This window comes from Hylobates moloch, unplaced genomic scaffold (genome assembly GCF_009828535.3).
Source record: "Hylobates moloch isolate HMO894 unplaced genomic scaffold, HMol_V3 SCAFFOLD_12, whole genome shotgun sequence".
Lineage (NCBI taxonomy): Eukaryota > Metazoa > Chordata > Mammalia > Primates > Hylobatidae > Hylobates > Hylobates moloch.
The window spans coordinates 58,048,459-58,068,074 of record NW_026652287.1 but is presented as its reverse complement, the minus strand read 5'-3'; the positions used below and the strand labels follow the sequence as shown (position 1 = coordinate 58,068,074).

At 51.0% G+C, this 19,616-nt stretch overlaps 1 protein-coding gene across 8 annotated transcripts; it reads left to right on the top strand.

Moving 5' to 3' along the window:
- Window positions 1-697: 697 nt before the first annotated feature.
- On the top strand, window positions 698-16,882 carry CUNH19orf12 (chromosome unknown C19orf12 homolog). Of its 8 annotated transcripts, XM_032170327.2 has the most exons (4): window positions 2,267-2,367; window positions 3,372-3,475; window positions 7,786-7,955; window positions 13,482-16,882. In XM_032170327.2, exons 3-4 carry the CDS (start codon window positions 7,796-7,798, stop codon window positions 13,745-13,747), a joined length of 426 nt encoding a protein of 141 aa, XP_032026218.1. In that variant the 5' UTR covers window positions 2,267-2,367; window positions 3,372-3,475; window positions 7,786-7,795; the 3' UTR covers window positions 13,748-16,882. The 8 variants fall into 8 exon arrangements, with proteins under 8 accessions (XP_032026221.1, XP_032026214.1, XP_032026215.1 ...); XM_032170330.1 differs by lacking the exons at window positions 2,267-2,367; window positions 3,372-3,475 and adding an exon at window positions 698-750; XM_032170323.2 differs by lacking the exons at window positions 2,267-2,367; window positions 3,372-3,475 and adding an exon at window positions 955-1,106.
- Window positions 16,883-19,616: the final 2,734 nt, after the last annotated feature.

The following is a 19,616-nucleotide window of genomic DNA, read 5'->3' as shown; positions in this document are numbered from 1 at the left end:
AGCTTTCCTCAGGCCTCAATACAGTAGTATTCCTGGGGAGTTCTGCAACCCCAGCTTCGTGCCCTTTGCACCTAAGAGGCTGCCTAGCCTCAGCTTTGGCCCCCACCCAAGAATCCTACGAGCAAAGCCAGTGGTTTTCCTTTTTTTTTTTTTTTAAGAAACGGTCTCACTCTGTCACCCAGGCTGAAGTGCAGGGGTGCGATCATGGTTCACTGCAGCCTTGAACTCCTGGGCTCAAGCAATCCTCCTGCTTCAGCCTCCCAAAATGCTGTAGGTCACAGGTATGACTCAGCCACCCGGCCTAATTTTCATTATTATTTGTAGAGATGGGGTGTGTTACTGTGTTGCCCACGCTCGAACTGCTGGGCTCAAGCAATCCTCCCTCTTCAGCCTCACTGGCAGCTGGGATTACGGGTCCCGCCCAGCCTGCTTCTCCTTTTGCAACCCCCAGAACCAGAGGCTCCAGAGCAGGCTCTGGAACAGCGGAAATCTGGCTCCGGCCCACACATTCACCAAATACTGACGCAGCACCCTTGACCTCCAGATGCCCCTGTGCTCTCTTCCGCGCCCAGACTGCGGGGAGGGAGGGGTCCTCCAGGCCAAAGGGAGGGAGGTCTCCGGGAGGTCCCCGCGGTCCTGGAGACAGGTGCGCGGGGCCCGGATGTGATCGTGCGTGCTCCAGGGAGAAGGGCAGGGCTGGGGAGCGCGTCCTTGCGGTCCCCGGGACTCCTCTCCAGGCGCCTCGTCTCGGTGCGCCACCCGCAACCCAAGCCAGGGCCCCGGTGTCAGCGGCGGGGTGGGCCAGGACCGGGGAGGGGGTGCCCAGCAGCGACCCCCGGGTCCCCCCAAGGCCGGGCGCAGCTCGGAGCCAGGAGCTGGCCGGGCGCTGGCTTCCCGGAAGGCCCAGCGCAGCCGGAAGGCGGGAGGGAGGGCGGAGCCAGCGCAGGGGCCGCCACCAAGGCCTGCGCGACCCTCCGCAGGGCTGGGGCTGGGGCTGGGGCTAGGGCTAGGGCCGGGGAGCTGGGCGGGGAGCCGGGGGCCAGCCAGGCCCGGGCTGCAGCCACCTCTGACCGCAGAGCGCGCCCCGCAGGCCTCCGCTACCCCAGGTAAAGGTGCGCCCGGAGCCGGGGCGGGGCGCCTCCCAGGCCGCGCCCCGCAAGGGGAGGGGGCACCCCAAGAGCAGGCTTGGAGCGCCTTGGGGAGGGGGTCCCCGCCCTGCCAGGAGCCCGGCCCTCCCGGTGCCGGGGTGGACACTGTTAGTGTAGTCATTGTCCCTATGGAGAAACTGAGGCACGGAGAGGCTGAAGTCACACAAGTAAGCAGCAGAGCTGGGACTAGAGTCCCGGGCCCTGGCTGGCTGTCACCCAGGAGTGGCGTAGGCATGGGTGTGGTGGGTGGGGGTGGGGTGTGGGTGGTGGACGTGGTGGGAGTGGGTGAGGTTGGGTGGGTGGTGGGTGGGGTGGGGGATGTGGGTTTGGCGGGGGTGCGGTGCGGAATGTGATGGATAGGGGTGGGGTAGAGTGGGGGTGGCTGTGGGGCAGGGGCGGGGCGGGGCTGGGGTGGGGTGCTGGGTATTATAAAAGTGAAGCGGATCCTGACAGGACACCTGTGGGGCAGCGGAGCTAGCTGAGCCATATGGGAAGATCTGGGCGCTAGTTTAGATTTGGTCAGGAAGGGTCGTTAATGATTTAGGAGGTGAGATTAGTTTTGGGGGTGACAGGTAGTTTGTTGATTTTTTTTTTTTTTTTTTTTAGACAGTCTTGCTCTGTTGTCCAGGCTGGAGTGCAATGGCGCGATCTCGGCTCACTGCAACCTCGACCTCCCTCGTTCAAGCAATTCCCTTGCCTCAGCCTCCCTAGTAGCTGGGATTACAGGCAACACCACCAAGCCTGGCTAATTTTTTTTTTTTTTGTAGAGACGGAGTTTCACCATATTGGCCAGGCTAGTCTCAGACTCCTGACCTTGTGATCCACCTGCCTCGGCCTTCTACAGTGCTGGGATTACAGACGTGAGCCACCCCGACCAATTTTTGTATTTTTTAGTAGAGATGGGGTTTCACCATCTTGGAATAGCACCTGTAGTTCCAGCTACCGGTGAGGCCGAGGTGGAGGAATTGCTTGAGGCCAGTTCCCGACCAGCCTAGGCAACATAGGGAGACTGCATTTCTGGAAAAAACAACAAAGACAACAACAAAAAAAGCAGGAAGGAAGGGGAGAGGGAAAGAAAAGAACGAAAGAGAAAGAGAAAGAGAAAAGGAAGGAAGGAAGGAAGAAGGAAGGAAGGAAGGAAGGAAGGAAAGAAAGAAAAAAAGAAAGAGAGATACTTTGAGAAGCTTTGAAGTGATCTGTTTATTGATCAAGTAGATAGGTAAGGTGCATGCTGCCAGGAGGGGCTGGGGTAGAGAGGGCAGGGCCCTGCTGTATGGGGGTGGGCAGGGGACGGCCCCTGCTCAGCCCTGGCCTCCATTGCTACACAGAATGGCAGGTCCAATGTGATCTGGTCTTCTGATTTTTCAGGAGAAATCAGAAATCTGAGGTGCATGCAAAATCTGATTTTTAAATATTGGCAACTAATTTGTTTTAAAAAAACAACTATGAGCTAATCCAAAAATGTTTGCTGGTGGGATCCACCTACTGCCTTTGCGCTGGGGTATGGAGAGGTGGGAGGTTAATGTTGACAAGAGCCAGACCTAATTTTTTGTTAAAGAACAGGGTACTTGGCGGTCAGATAGCTCTCTTCATAGCTTTAGATAGCTAAAGCCTTCCTCTCCCTTATCTCTTACAATCTGGTCCAAACTCAGAAAGCTAGGCTGCTCTCTGTGAGATGGGCTTGTCTCCATCTCTCTGTACCTCTCAGAGCAGCCCGGGCGCCTGCAAGAAACCGGGGCTTCGAGTTGGCATTTGCCTTCCTTGTGGCTGGCAGATGGGCTTCCTGTGACCAGGGCTTGGTATGTGGATAAATCTGAGTGTGAAATAGGTGTGATACAGTGGAGGGGGAGGGAAACACACTCCTACCCCCTGAGGTCTGTCCCCATCCTCCCTCCTCACCCACTTCCCTGTCATTTACAGACAAAGGCAGCCTTGCGGTGGGAGAAGGAGCAGGGTGGGCTTCCCTCTCAATCTGGTGAGCCTGGAGAATTCAGGAAGCTGAGCTTTTTAGCAAGAGCTCAGGAGATGGAGTTACTAACCTTTCTTCCCCAACAAGAGCCTGTTAATGCTCTAACTTCTGAAATGATTACTGCAAAGAAATTAAACCTTGGATGGAGTCAGCCACAACATCTCTACCCGTGGTGTGGGACTATTAAAACACAGTGACTTCCTCTGGCTGCCCTCACACACGCAGTGATAGCTGCTGGCCCTCCCATTCTGCAGAACCTTGGGCTTGTGTCTCAGTGAAACCTGCCTCATTGTCTGAGATGTAACCGAAGTTCTTGGTCTCATGGCCAAGGAAATCAAGGATGCAGACACTCCAGAGGGTAGGTTAGAGCAGAAGTTTAATAAGCAAAAGAAAGAAAGCTCTCTGGATCAGAGAGGGGTCCCAGAAAGATGGGTTGCCATTTTACAGTGAAATGCAAGGGTTTTTATAGAAAAGCTGGTGGGAGGGGTGCTTCATTTACATAAGGTACGAATTTCTGAGTCCCCTGCCCCATCCTTTCTAGTGCCCATGTGGGCTTCTTAGCCTGAGTTACTATTCCATGTTGCTTATTTCTTCCTACTCTGCATGTGTAAAAAAGGTTGGGGGGTGGGGGTTAGAACACTCCAAGGTAGACATGCCTGATCCAGGGTAGCTCTTCTTATCAGTGCCACGCAAGCCTCTGTGTCTGAGTATTTCTTTTTTCTTTTTAGACAGAGTCCCACTCTGCCGCCAGGCTGGAGTGCAGTGGCATGATCTCAGCTCACTGCAACCTCCGCCTCCCAGGTTCAAGTGGTTCTCCTGCCTCAGCCTCCCAAGTAGCTGGGATTACAGGTGAGCACCACGACACCTGGCTAATTTTTGTATTTTTTTAGTAGGGATGGGTTTTCACCATGTTGGCCAGGATAGTCTCGATCTCTTGACCTCGTGATCTGCCCACCTCGGCCTCCCAAAGTGCTGGGATTACAAGCGTCAGCCACCGCGCCCGGCCGTGTCTTGAGTATTTCTAAGAAGGGAGAGGACTGTGCTTACTGGGGCCCACCATATGTCTGTATGTCACACAGGGGACCCCTTTCTGTGTTAGAGCTTGCCTTCCTTACCTGTGTTTCCTGAAAGGGAAACAACCTCTTAGGCTGCTTTTTGTTAGAAGGGAATTCTGCCAAGGACCCTTGCCCTAACTATTTACCTAATTGATTTCTCTCTCTCCTCTCACATTGATGCCGGCCTGGCTGGAGCAGGTAGAGTTGGAAGTAGCATTTTTGCAAGGACATCTCTTCAGCCTCTGTAGATTTTCACTTAAAGTCATTTGGAGCAGGTCGGAAGCTAGGTTTTTTTTGGGGGGTAGCCAGTAGAGCTAAAGTGGTTATGTATGTTTCCTGCCTTCCTTCTTTCCACTTCTACGTGCATTTTCTTGCTGTGCAGAAACTGTTTTGAGAGTGCAGACCCAAAACTGCAGAAAACCTGTTTTGGGAGTGGTGTCTGGGCACTGGCCTGGAAGCCAGCCTTGCAGACCAAGCATGGCCGGGCTCAGGGTCTTCACGCCCTGGGAAAGGGAGGTTCCTTGCAGCCTCCAAAGGGGCCCTCCCGAGACCTGGGCAGTGCCTCTCTTTTTCCAACATAATTGACAGATGAAAAGCTGGATATAAACCAGAATTGAGCTCAAAGGTGATTAGATATTTTACACCAGGATTTTGAGCTTTTTGTAAGATTTTACTGTAAAATTATTTCCTTTGGTTACCTTAATATGTACTTGAAATATGTCTCATTTTGTGCTGGACGTGGTGGCTCACGCCTGTAATCCTAGCACTTTGAGAGGCCAAGGCAGGCAGATCACCTGAGGCCAGGAGTTCAAGACCAGCCTGGCCAACATGGTGAAACCCCATCTCTACTAAAAATACAAAAATTAGCCAGGTGTGGTGGTGCATGTCTGTAGTCCCAGCTCTTCGGGAGGTTGAGGCAGGAGAATCGCTTGAACATGGGAGGCGGAGGCTGCAGTGAGCCGACATCGCACCACTACACTCCAGCCTAGGTGACGGAGCAGACTCTGTCTCAAAAAAACAAAAACAAAAAAACACCTCCCTATATATCTCTATCTAGCTATCTATGTCATTTTGTTTGTGTGATAGCTTTTCAGGACCATGGTGACTGGATAAATCAGTTTCTGCCCTCCGTCTCCCCATTTCCGGGTGGCTTCTGCCTATTCAGTCCTGACACTGTTATAATGCCATTTTATTGTTTAGACATTTGTATGTAAACAAATCTTGACCACTGGAATAGTGGAAGGGGATTCTCTTCTGGGGAGAAGGAGGAGGCATTCAACCTGTCAGCAAGCAAAGGAGCTGGGCAGGGCCTGGAAACCAGGAGACCAGGTTTTGGGAGACCCAGGGCACAGGGTAGCCACAGCAGGGACCCACAGGCCTGAGTGCTCCTCCAGTCCCTTATATGAGCAGGGCTTACAAGGCCAAAAAGACATATCTAGGGGTGCTTGTTTGCAATTTCTGAATTTGAAGACTGAGTAACGAATATCAGAGTCCTGCGTTTTGCCCTCTTGGGGTCTTGCTGCCCAAAGTGAGATCAGAGGAGCACTTTGGAGGCTTGTTGGAAATGCAGAATCTTACCCTCCCATACTGGCTGTATCTGACAAGGTTTTCAGTGATTCCCGTGCACTTGTGGAGAATCACAGGTCTAATGTGTACCAACGGGGAAAAAGAAGGGAAATTTACAGGGGCAGGAGCGCAGGATGCTCTCCTGGGACTGCAGAGAAGTTCTGAGAACCTGACTTTGTGGTCCTCTCATAGATTTGTGGGTTTGTTCTCTGGGCTCAAAATTATATCCCAGGATTGGGAGAGCAATTTTACAGTAGGGACTTCTGCTTCTGGATCATCCTTGGGTCAGAAAACACACATATCTGGGTACGGTGGCCCACACCTGTAATCGCAGGACTCTGGGAGGCAGGAAGATTGCTTGAGCTCAGGAAGTCAAGACCAGGCTGGGCAACATTGCGAGACCCTGTCTCTATGAAAACAAAAAATTAGGTGAGCGTAGTGTTGCATGCCTTTAGCCCCAGCTACTCAGGAGACTGAGGTGGGAGGATCACTGTAGCCCAGGAGTTCAAGGCTGCAGTGAGCCATGATGGCACCACTGCACACCAGCTTGGGCAACAAGAGACGCTGTCTCTTAAAAACAAACAACAACAAACAAAACAAAAAAACCTCATATAACATATAACCCAAAGATATTAAGGCCAAATGTAGTGGCTCACGCCTGTAATCCTAACACTTTGAGAGGCTAAGGTAGGAGGATCTCTTGAGCCCAGGAGTTCAAGACCAGCCTGGGCAACATAGTAGTCATCTCTACTAAAAATAAAAATAAAAATAAAATAAAATTAGCTGGGCGTGGTGATTGCACACCTGTAGTCCCATCTACTCAGGAGGCTGAGGGGGGAGGATCGCTTGAGCCCAGGAGGTCAAGGCTGCAGTGAGTTGTGATCGTGCCCCTGCACTCCAGCATGGGCAACAAAGCAAGACCCCATCTCAAAAAAAAAAAAAAGATAATAAGCAATAGAATCTATCCATAACTTCCTCAGTCGAATTGCTGTAGCACCTGTTTCAATATTTCCACCTAGAATGAAATGGGAAGTGCTGGTGAGAAGGAAGTACTGCTGGAGCCTTGGGCTCAGCCAGAGCTCTGAGGAGACCCCCCACCTCGTGGCCCCTTTGATTTTCTCAGCCTTTGGACTCTCCAGAGCCCGTCCCTCCCTGCCTTGGCTCCAGCGTGGCGCACATTTTCCCTACCCTGGAGGATTGTGCTAAAGGTCATTATGCTAAAGGTCCGCTCGCCCGTCCGTCTGTCTATCCATATATATTGCAAAGCCTGGAAATGATTTCATGTATTTTTTCTCCAGTTGCTTTGTCTCCCTGCTTTATCTTGTCCCTGCTTTTAGTGTCCCATGGGTACAACTGTGTTGACTTTTAAGAACAGTTGCTTAAGGCAGCCCAGTGTGTGTGTTAGTAACAGTGTTCATTCAGAGCCATCCTGGGTCGGAAGCCTGCAGGTTTCCAGACTTGTGCCAGGCACTTCCTGCCCATCCTGCTGGCACTGTCTGAGAGTCCAGCCTGTAGGGACTGTCTCCGTCTTAGAAGGGAGGTATCTGACCCTCTGCTCAGGGCCCACCGTAGGTCAGTGCCCGTGTGGTCACAGGGTCCTGTCCCTTCCCCAGCTCTGGCTTGGCCTCAGCTCAGATGCCTCATGCCGGGACTTCCTGGTCTCTGCTGGGCTTTGTGTGCAGGGCATTCCCTGGGCCAGTGCAAAGGCCACTGATGCCAGAAGGGTCAGACCACCTCCCTCGTGATGAATCAGCAGAACATGTGGCCAGGTTGCTCCTTAATCTGTCATAAGTCAGAAGTTAATCAGAGGGCAAAGAAGACCTTTCATCCACTCAGCTGCTGCTATTTGCTTACTCACTAACTGCTGCCTGCCCTATCTGTGGGAACTTTCCACCGTCTGGATGCTTTCTGTCATACAGGCGCTTAGAGCTGCTGTGCTTTCCTGAAAAGGGGGACCCTTCCTTAAAACTTTAGGGACTAGAGTGGCATTGGGAAGGAAATACTCTTACGCTCATTAAAACTGTCCCTCTGAACTTCTCCCTTGAAGGCCCGCCACGATGACCATCATGGTGGAGGACATCATGAAGCTGCTGTGCTCCCTTTCTGGGGAGAGGAAGATGAAGGCGGCTGTCAAGCACTCTGGGAAGGGTGCCCTGGTCACAGGGGCCGTGGCCTTCGTCGGGGGTTTGGTGGGCGGCCCACCGGGACTCGCCGTTGGTAAGTGCAGGTGTCTCACAGAGATAGCCAGCCTCGGGATGTCATAAAAGGGCCATTGAAACACAGGGAGAAGCCCAGGTGCAGTGGCTCATGCCTGTAATCCCAGCACTTTGAGAGGCCGAGGCGGGTGGATCACCTGAGGTCAGGAGTTTGAGACTAGCCTGGCCAACATGGTTAAACCCTGTCCCTACTATAAAAATACAAAAAATAGCTGGGCGTGGTGGCGGGTGTCTGGGTGTCTGTAATCCCAGCTACTCGGGAGGCTGAGGCAGGAGAATCGCTTAAACCCGGGAGGCAAAGATTGCAGTGAGCCAAGATCATGCCATTGCACTCCAGCCTGGGTGACAGAACGAGACTCTGTCTCAAAGAAAAAAAAAAAAGGAAAAAGAAGAAAGAAAAGAAACACAGGGAGAAATGAACTTGTACAAGTGATGCCATGCATTTCGTGGGAGGAGTTGGTGGAGTTAAGGTTGCCTCTGGGAAATGATCTTTGCAGATATAATTTGTCCCATTGGAAATGCAAGCTTCTGTGTGAATGTCTCAGAAGTGTGGGGCACTCTTGTAAATGGCATCTGTGTCATTTGGGCCTGGAGGCACCTTTCCCCCAGTGCTGGGATCCCAGAATAAGTATTGGAGCAACAGGCCTCTGAAGATACCAGGATGTCCTGGGTCCTATGGTGGCCTCCTTCACCCTGATCATAACTTCGAGGTCCCTGCAGAAGGGAGACCAGGGAGGAGGCTGGGAGGGGCCATGCACCTTCTCAGCACATGCGGTGTGGCCATTTCATGTGAGCCAGCTCACTCAGAGAGCTCCCTCGTTCTGAAAGAGACCACCAAAAGAACTGCCTTTCACCCCTAGAGGGCCTGCCCACCTCATTTACCACCTGCTTTTTTTCTTTCCTTTTTGAGACGGAGCCTCACTCTGTTGCCCAGACTGGAGTGCAGTGGCATGATCTCGGCTCACCGCAACCTCTCTCTCGTGGGTTCAAGTGATTCTCCTGCCTCAGCCTCCTGAGTAGCTGGGACTACAGGTGCGTGCCACCACACCCGGCTAATTTTTGTATTTTTAGTACAGACAGGGTTTTGTCCTTTTGGCCAGGCTGGTCTCAAACTCCTGACCACAAGCGATCCACCCACCTGGGCCTCCCAAAGTGCTAGGATTACAGGCATGAGCCACCGTGCCTGGCCATTTACCGCCTGCTTCTATTTGAGAATCAATTTCAGGCAATGAATGAAAGTTTGGCTAATTTTTCCACTGTTCCTTGGAGCTAGGATGAAGTTACTTTCTTTGGCTTGGTGAAGGAAGAATTCCTGTGTTCTGAGCCTCAGAAGGTCTACCTGGCCTGGGGCTGTGGCCCAAACCATAGATGGAGTCAGAGAGCTGACCGTTCTTCAGACCTGAGCTAGGCAGGGGCCAGGCGAGGCCTCCCTCTAGGTGGCTGCAGGGACCTGCCACAGTTTAACAGGGATTCTTATGATGACTGCATTTGTCGTATCGGGTGTGGCAGATACTTGCCACATGCCTGCTCTGTGCTGGCCAGCCTGAGATGGGTACATGGGGCTTGGAGAGCTTACCGTCTGGTGGAGATCCTTTCTGTGTGGCATGCAGTCTCCATGCTCACAGGCGAGAGAGAAAAGCGCTTTTCTGCTGCGGTTGGCTTCCGTTCCCCAGCTCACTGGCCGGGTTCCTGCTCTGTTCTTCCCTTCTGTAGTGGGATTGACATTCAAGGACATTTCGTTAAGCTGAGGCTCACGCTGAGGAGAAAAATAAATGTGCGGGTGGCCCCAGACCTTCCCTTTCCATATTTTCCTTTCCAAACTCTATGAATTAGTGAGGCCTGACTTCAGCATCTTGCCATCCCGGAAGGAACCGGAGATGGGGGAGACAAGGCTGTTTCCTTCTTCCTCGATGACATTCTGCATCTGTGCCCCCACCTCCATCTCAGTGCTCAGGGGAAGGCTTTGGGGATCATTTTATCATATAGCTGCGCCCAGATGCTATTTTGGGAGCACATATTTTATTCAGATTGAGTAAAAGCTGGTGGAGAACAGGATGTCCACTAAGAGAGCCTGGGGGATTCACTACTTCCAGTCCCTGGTCATGGGCGGGAGCATCATTTTACCCTGAAAACAAAGGAATTATCTCCTCTCCAAAGAGCCAGTAATTTGCTGGTCGATATTCCTGGTGACTTTTTGCATTAAGTGCTACTCTAAATCAAATATTGATGTTCTCATAAAGGTTTAGTGCACATGAGTGCAACTCTTGTCGACTCGGAGCATTTCACTGGTGTCATGGGGAAAAGTTCAGTAAAACTTGTAAATTAGCTGGTTTTCCCTCCCCAGAATGTGCCTTTCTTTTGCAGAGGAGGTGAACCCTGTCTGTGTGTGGCATTCAGACTCTGGGATATGGGGCTGGCCCCAGCTCAGTACCTGGGGTGGTATCTGCTCCAGGGGCCTCGGTGCTTGGCTTCCAGAAGAAGCAAGCACTGGTTTTGCTGCCTGTTGTCTGAGTCCAGCCTGCCAGTGGGTTCTCTCTGGCCTGGGTTGCATTTTTGAAAGAAACTTTTCATTTCGCGATAATATTAGGTTTACAGAGAAGTCGCGAAGATAGTACAAAGTATTCCTGTATATCCTCCATCCAGTTTTGGTTCTCCTAGCGTTCACATGTATTACTGTATGCTTGTGAAAACTAAAATGGGCTGGGTGCAGTGGCCCATGCCTCTGTAGTCTCAGCACTTTGGGAGGTTGAGGCTGAAAGATTGTTTGAGCCCAGCAGTTCGAGACCAGACTGGGCAACATAATGAGACCCCGTCTCTATGAAAAATAAAAAAAAAAATTAGCCAGGCATGGTGGTTCATGCCTGTAATCCCAGCTACTTGGGAGGCCAAGGTGGGAGGATTGCTTGAGCCTAGGAGTTTGAGGCTGCAGTGAGGTATGATCACACCACTGCACTCCAACCTGGGCAACAGAGTGAGATTCTGTCTAAGGAAAAAAAAAGAAAAACCTAAGAAACCAACACCAACGAATACGTTACTATTAACCATTCTCCAGACTTGATTTGGGTTTCAGCAGTTTCTGCATTAATGGCCTTTTTTTTTTTTTTTGGTTTCAGGATCCAGTCTAAGACACCGCATTGCATTGAATCGCCTGCTTTCTTAGTCTCCTCTGGCCTTTAACACTTTCTCAGACTTTCCTTGTTCACAACCTTGATAGTTTTGAGGAGTACTGGGCAGGTATTTCGTAGAACATCTCTCAGTTTGAATTTGCCAGATGTGTTTAGGATGGGACTGGAGTTAGGAGTCTTTGGGAGGCATGCCTGGGAGGTGACGTGCCCCTCTCCCTTGTCTTGCATCAATTCTGGGGGTATGTGATATTCACATGACGTCAATGATGTTGACCTTGAACACTTGGTTAAGGGCGTGTTTGCTGGGTTTTTCCACTGCAAGTTTCTGTTTCCCTTTCCATACTCTGTCTGTTGAAAGTGAGTCACTAAGTCTAGTGGGCTTCATCTTTAAATATCTGATTGGTGATATTTAAAAATCGTGAGATGTTCTAAAGCTACAAATCTGGCATTTTTTGTGGTAGCAATGAACTGGCGTGAAGTAGCCACTGCCACGTAATAGGAACCAAGCTGTCCAGCTCTTCTGTGTCCTGGGCCTCAGAAGGTCCATGCGATTCAAGGCTTGGTTGGCCCAGACTATAGACTGGGATGAAGTCAGAGCCTGCCACCCATCCAACCTCAGCAGGGGAGAGGCCGGGTAAGGCCCAACCGCCCCTTCACTCTTCTTAGTTCCTCCCTGGCTCTTGGAGGCACTTGACTTTGGGCCCCTTCCCTAGGGCACCTTCCCTTCCTCTGCACCATATTCTGCACGTGGCCTCTTCAGTTAGAACTTTCCGTGGATACAAGGTCTTTAAGTCCCAGAATAGCATGACATAGCCTTGGCGATTAGTTTACATTTAAAAATAATGTTTCTGCCCTTTTAGGGTGGCAGAAGGAGAAACAGTAAACTACCTTAGATTTGATATTTATTTTTATTTTTTCGAGATGGAGTCTCTGTTGCCTGGGCTGGAGTGCAGTGGCATAATCTTGGCTCACTGCAACTTCTGCCTCCCAGGTTCAAATGATTCTCCTGCCTCAGCCAGTAGCTGGGATTACAGGCACCCGCCACTATGCCTGGCTAATTTTTTGTATTTTTAGTAGAGACAGGGTTTCACCACGTTGGCCAGGCTAGTCTCCAACTCCTGACCTCGTGATTCGCCCACCTCGGCCTCTCAAAGTGCTGGGATTACAGGCGTGAGCCATCTCACCCGGCCAGTTTGTTATTTATCGATTGTACAACTTGGAGGGGTTCTATGAAAAGCACTGCTTCAAGAGGAAAGAGCCTCCTTATCTGTCCCCAGGTCCTTTAACCACATGGGCTCACTGAAGATTTTGTAAGTTCAGGGGCAAGGAGCATATCAGCTGCCTGGTGGAGGAAATTCAGTCTCACCACTGAGATGGTTTCTTTTTTGGAGACAGAGTCTTGCTGTGTCACCCAGGCTGGAGTGCAGTGGTGTGATCTCAGCTCACTGCAACCTCCCCCTCCCGGGTTCAAGTGATTCTCCTGCCTCAGCTTCCAAGTATCTGGGCTTACAGGCATGTGCCCCCAAGCCTAGCTAATTTTTGCATTTTTAGTAGAGATGGTGTTTCACCACGTCGGCCCGGCTGGTGTCGAACTCCTGACCTCAGGTGATCCACCTGCCTTGGCTTCCCAAAGTGCTGATATTACAGGCATGAGCCACCACACCCAGCCTGAGATGGTTTCTCTTGAAAATGCATTTGTGGCCGGTTGCGGTGGCTCATGCCTATAATCCCAGCACTTTGCGGGGCCGAGGTAGGCGGGTCACCTGAGGTCAGGAGTTCAAGACCAGCCTGGCCAACATGGTGAAACCCTGTTTCTACAAAAATACAAAAATTAGCCAGGTGTGGTGGCATGCGCCTGTAATCCCAGCTACTTGGGAGGCTGAGGTGGGAGAATCGCTTGAACCCGGGAGGCAGAGGTTGTGGTGAGCCGAGATCATGCCATTGCACTCCAGCCTGGGCAACAGAGTGAGACTCCATCAAAAAAAAAAAAAAAAAAGAAAAGAAAAAAAGAAAATGCGTTTGTTTCTCAGCCTTCTCCTTTGTGATTAGAGAGGGATTTTTACAGTAAGCCCAGAAACCTCCGTCAGCCCGTGAAGAAGATCTTCATGGGCCCAGCACTGAGGTGGGAGATGGGGCAGGCAGGCTTCATTTTGCATCCTTAAATGTGGAGCTGAGGGAATGCATGTTGGGTGTCAATTATCTGAGGCAAATGGACAGAAGGCTGCATAAACCTTTGCCTTCCACACTGGCTGGCGGAGCAGGCATGGCACCGGCTGAGCCCGCTGCGGCCTGCTCGTGAATGTGCCTGCTCATGGTGATGGTGGTGTGCACTCAGTGGGAACTTAAGTAAGGCCATCGCTTATGAATAAGACCCACTAATTGAACGGTTCCTTGTTTTCTAGGGGGGGCTGTCGGGGGGCTATTAGGTGCCTGGATGACAAGTGGACAGTTTAAGCCGGTTCCTCAGATCCTAATGGAGCTGCCCCCTGCCGAGCAACAGAGGCTCTTTAACGAAGCTGCAGCCATCATCAGGCACCTGGAGTGGATGGACGCCGTGCAGCTGACCGCGCTGGTCATGGGCAGCAAGGCCCTGCAGCAAAAGCTGCTGGCCATGCTGGTGAACTACATCACCAAGGAGCTGCGGGCCGAGATCCAGTATGATGACTAGGCCGCGCCTCTGGGGAGGTGGGGGGCCCCTTTAGATGACTCTGTGACTCTGAAGAGGTGGCTTGGGAGTTGGGAGAAGCCCAATGGATGCCCCTGGGGAATCTCCACATCATCAGTGTATTACTGGCAACGTCCTGCTGGAGAGGCCACCGCCGTGCAGTGTCACGTTCCGGATATTACTGATGAAGCAGCATGTGTTGGTGGCATGTGCACTGGCATGCCATGACAGCCCTCTGACTGGCCACCCGGTGAAGAGTAAAGGCCTGCCTGCCACAGGCTTCGGAGGCGTCTGCTGAGTCCTCGCCCACGTGGGTCTGGGGAAGTGATCATGCTCAGCCGACAGTCTGACCACACTTCATCCTCCCCCCGGGGCCTTCTCATCTTGGGAGATGACTCCTCTTCCGAGCACCTGCTGCAGAACTGGATCCCACCCCCCTGCAGGCCCTGGGGTCTCAGGGCCTTGGAGCAGCCCATGCTGGAATCATGTTTACCTCCTCGTGCAGCCCTCCCCTACCCAGGGACTGCCGAATGGCCCCATGGAGGGGACGGGCGGCCTGCTTAGTGAAGCCTCAAATACCGAGTGGACTTGACCCTGGCCCCCACTAGGCTGCACACCTAGACTCACCCTGCCAGGGCCTTGCTCTTCCTATCTGAAAAGTCATGGTAGTTCTTGAGGTTTACTTCTCAAATGAAATATTTTTAGTAAAAAGTACAGGCATATCTCAGAGATATTGTGGGTTCAGTTCCAGACCACCTCGGTAAAGCCAACATCACGATAAAGCAAGGAAGCACATTGTTTTAGTTTCCCAGCGCATCTAAAAGTCATGTTTACTGCATATTGCAGTCCGTTAAATGTGCAATAGCATTACGTCTAAAAAATGTACAAACCTTAATTTAAAAACATTTATTGTTCAAAATGCTGACACAGAAGCGCAAAGTGAGCACATGCTGTTGGAAAGTGGTGCCAAATAGACTTGCCTGACGCCAGGCTGCTACAAACCTTCAATTTAAAAAAAAAAACAGTATCCACAAAGCATAGTAGAATGAGGTATGCCTGTATTGCTCTTTCTGAAGTGGTGTGATATAAACCAACTCTAAGAAATGTTTCTACCCTAAAGATTTCCCCAGCACAGTCAGCTCTCTGTAACTGTGGGCTGCACATTTAGATCCAACCAGCCTTGGATAGAAAATATTTGAAAAAAAAAAATTGCGTCTGTACTGAACACGTACAGACCTTTTTTTCTTGCCATTATTCCCTAAACAATATGGTGTAGCATATTTACATAGCATTTATAGTGTATTTGGTATTATAAGAAATCTAGAGATGATTTAAATTATACAGGAAAGTGTGCATAGGTTATATGCAAACGCTGTGCCATTGCCCATCAGGGACTTGAGCATCCTTAGATGTTGCTGTCTGAGAGTTGAGGTTGCAGTCCTGGAACCCATCCCCCATGGATACTGAGGCATAGCTGTACTGTGTGTTTTCACTTTGCTTTCAGAACTACAACTTGAATGTGATTGATTACAATAAATGTTTTTCTAAAAAGCCATTTTCCCACATATTACGTGTAAAATACCTCTAACATTCAAAGTCTTACAAATGGAACAAGAGGGAAGGTACCAGATCTGTGGCTTTAAAGAATGCAAGAGTAGGTCAGGCGAGGTGGCTCATGCTGGTAATCCCAGCACTTTTGGAGGCCAAAGTGGGAGGATCGATTGAGGCCAAGAGTTAGAAACTAGCCTGGGCAATATAGTGAGACCGCCATCTCTACAAAAAATGTTATTCCTTGGTCCCCAGGTCCTGGGGCAGGGCAGGGACTTGGGGCTCTCCTCTCAGCCCCTGGAGGCTCAGAGGGAGGCACTTCTGCTGAGGCCCCGCTTAGAGGAAAGCTCAGTATCCTGGCACCTCCATGTGTGTAAGGACGTCAGGGTGAATTATAACCCATGGTGATTAAGGAAGGGCCGAGCCTTTCTCTTGCAGAGCGATTGCTCTTCCGCTGGCCTCGTCTAGCACGAATCAGTTGCCCTAGCACAGGCCACACTCCTGGAGTTAATGAAGCCACTTTAATCATTTATGTGCCACTTCAGTTGATGGGGGACAGGGCAGGGGTGGGAAGGAGGGGTTGTCTGTGAAAACTGAGTGTGGCTTTTCTTGTTGAACTGATCATTCCTGCTCTTCCTGCAAATAAGTCCTTCATACAGTCCCTGGAACTAAAAAGGGAAAATCAGAGCATGCCCCCTCCCAATTTTGTATAGCTTTAGTGGGCATTAAAGTTGCCCGTTTTTAGTGTGAAGGAAAACACATTGATTTGCAGATATGATCATGAGAATGAAACCTCAACAAAGATGTTTGGTTCAGTGCTTCAAAGTTGGGGGACACTTTTTCCACATTGAACAAATGCCAACTTCTCCGGTTGCTTACAGCAAATCCTTCTGGAACAATCGGGGCTGAAATTGAGTTCCCTTTGTTAGGCGATTGGGCCCCACTCATTCTTACTCGTGCATCAGGTCCTGGTCTGTGTCAGGCCCAGGGGACACAGGTGGTCCCAGCTCAGAGGCCCAGTGTCCACTGCAGCCCCTCCCACAGCCTGCCCACCCCTACCGCAGGGAAAAGTGCCCAGGGAGGAGATGGTCCAACTCCTGACCAGTTTCGTGTCTGATGGAGCAGGCCTTGCTGAGTGAAGACGCTGGGACTAGCTGGGTCCTGGGGTGACTTAGAGGCTTTGGGCCTAAAAGGGCAGCCTGAACCTGGAGTCTCATCTCCCCCAGGAGCTGAAAGCACTTTTCTTGATTTCCCCCAGGAAATCAAGTGCTGCTTCTCAGCACCTGTGGTTTTAGTATTTATATATGTGTATCTTCTTTGTAGAAATTTATTTATTTTTCAATAAGTAATACCTGCCTGGTACAAAATTTAAAAGGTACGGGAGGGTGCAAGCCGTAAGGGAAGGCCTTCTCCCATGCCGACCCCAGAGGCAGCCACTGTTACCAATTTCATGTGTATTCCTTTAACTCTGTTTTAAAGTAAGTCTCTGAAAACTGTTCATTTCCTTTTGTCAGTATTTCTTGCTGAAAACCTAGAAAAACCCGGAAAAGTATAATGAAATAAAAACTACAAGTTTCACCACCCAGAAAACTGCTAGTAACAGATTTGGTGTCTTTCCTGCAATTGTTTTAATGCTATGTATGTATATATATATTTTTTCTTTTCCTCTTTTTTTTTTTTTTTTTTTTTTTTTTGAGATGGAGTCTTGCACTGTCGCCCAGGCTGGAGTGCAGTAGCGCGATCTTGGTTCACTGCAAGCTCTGCCTCCCGGGTTCAAGCCATTCTCCTGCCTCAGCCTCCCAAGTAGCTTCTATTACAGTCACCCACCACCATGCCCGGCTAATTTTTTTTATTTTTATTTTTTTATTTTTAGTAGAGACGGGTTTTCACCATGTTAGCCAGGATGGTCTCAATCTCCTGACCTCGTGATCTGCCCGCCTCAGCCTCCCAAGTGCTGGGATTACAGGCGTGAGCCACTGCACCCGGCCTGTGTATGTATATTTCTAACGTACTTGCCTTCTTATCCTATATACCCCTTTGAACACCTGTATCAATGAATGTTAAATAATATTTTTGATGTAATTTAAAATTCCTTGTAAATATTTGTAATGGCTGCATAATATTCCACTGTGCCTAACCATGTGCCTGGTGTGAATTCCATTTGTGGATTTTTACTACTGTAATGCTGAAGTATTACAGTAATACTGTGTTAATATTCTCTTTATTGAATTCTGGTATATAGTCTTTAGGATTCATTCCTCAAAGTGAAATTGCTGGATTTAAAAGCACGCAGCTTTTTTTTTTTTTTTTTTTTTTTTTTTTTTTTTTTTTGAGACAGAGTCTTGCTCTGTTGCCCAGGCTGGAGTGCAGTGGTGTGATCTCAGCTCACTGCAACCTCTGCCTCCTTGGTTCAAATGATTCTCTTGCCTCAGCCTTCCAAGTACCCAAGATTACAGGAGCCTGCCACCACGCCTGGCTAATTTGTGTATTTTTTAGTAGAGACTGGGTTTCGCCATGTTGGCCAGACTGGTCTCAAACTCCTGACCTCAAGTGATCTGCCCATCTCGGCCTCCCAAAGTGCTGGGATTACGGGCGTGAGCCACTGTGCCCCGTGAAGTATGCAACATTTTTTAAGGTTGGTTGTTTTATTAGGTCAGAATCCTTTCTGGAGAGGCGGTATCATTAACTTACTCTCCCAACAAGGGGGCACACATCTCATTGCCTCTCCACCAAGGAGCAGAGTGCTAGTGTCTTATGCCTTGATTAATTTCATGGGTGACTACTGACATCTGGTTTGATTCATTTTCCTTTGATTATGAATGGGGTTGATTGATCTGTAGCTTGGCTGTCTCTCTGTGAAAGACAGCTGGAGGTAATCTCCTATGGAACTGCCTGCCCAGGGGTGCTGGGACCCCACCCCAGTTCCCTGTGGCTGACGCAGTTGGGAGGGTGAGCAGGGAGTCAGCCACATGTGGCTGGTGGGGCAGCTGGGTGGCTGGGTGTCCGGGTGGCTGGGTGGCATGGTGTCCAGGTGGCTGAGTGGCAGGGTGTCTGGGTGTCCAGGTGGTAGGGTGGCAGGGTGTCTGGGTGGTGGGACAGCAGGGTGTCTGCATGTCCAGGTGGCAGGGTGGCAGGGTGTCTGGGTGGTGGGACAGCAGGGTGTCTGCATGTCCAGGTGACAGAGTGTCTGGGTGGTGGGATGGCAGGGTGTTTGGGTGTCTGTGTGTCTGGGTGATAGGGTATCCTGGTGGTGGGGTCTGTGGGTGGAGGGGTCTCCAGGTGTCCAGGTGGCAGGGTGTCTGGGTGGAGGGTTTTCCAGGTGCTGGGGTATCTGGGTGTCTTGGTGTCTGGGGAACAGGGTATCTGGGTATCCAAGTGGCAGGGTGTCTAGGTGGTAGGGTGGCTGAGTGCCCAGGTGTCCAAGTGGCTGAGTGGCAGGGTGTCCAGGTGTCTGGGTGGTGAGGTGTCCGGGTATCTTGGTGTCAAGTGTCTGGGTGTCTCAGTGTCAGGTGTCTGGGTGGCCAGGTTTCTGGGTGTCAGGTTTCTCGGTGTCTGGGTGGTGAGGTGTCTGAGTGTCCTGGCGTCTGGGTGTCCAGGTGTCCAGGTGGTGGGGTGTCTGGGTGTCTGAGTGGCAGGGTGTCTGGGTGGCAGAGGGTCTGGGTGTTTGGGTGTCCAGGTGTCCAGGTGGCGGGTTGTCCAGGTGTCCAGGTAGTGAAGTGTCTGGGTGTCTTGGGGTTGGGGTGTCTGGGTATTGGAGTGGCAGGGTATCTGGATGGTGGGGTGGCTGAGTATCCGGGTGTCCAAGTAACTGAGTGGCAGGGTGTTCAGGTGGCAGGGGGTCTGGGTGTCCGGGTGGTGGGGTGTCAGGTTTCTGGGTGTCAGGTGTCTGAATGTCTGGATGTCCAAGTGTCTGGGTGTCTGAGTGTCAGGTGTCTGGGTGTCTGGGTGTCAGGTGTCTGGTTGTCAGGTGTCTGGGTATCTGGGTGTCTGGGTGTCAGGTTTCTGGGTGTCTGGGTATCTGGGTGTCTGGGTGTCTGAGTGTTGGGTGTCCAGGTGTCTGGGTGTCAGGTGTCGGGTGTCCAGGTGTCTGGGTGTCAGGTGTCTGGTGTCAGGTGCTTGGGTGTCCGAGTGTCACTTGGATACCTGGATACTCAGCCACCCCACCATCCAGACACCCTGCCACTCGAATATCCAGACACCCCAGCCCCCAGACACCCAGACACTCCACTACCTGGACACCTGGACAACCCACCACCTGGACACCTGGACACCCAAACACCCAGCCCCTCCGCCACCCAGACAGCCTGCCACTCAGACACCTAGA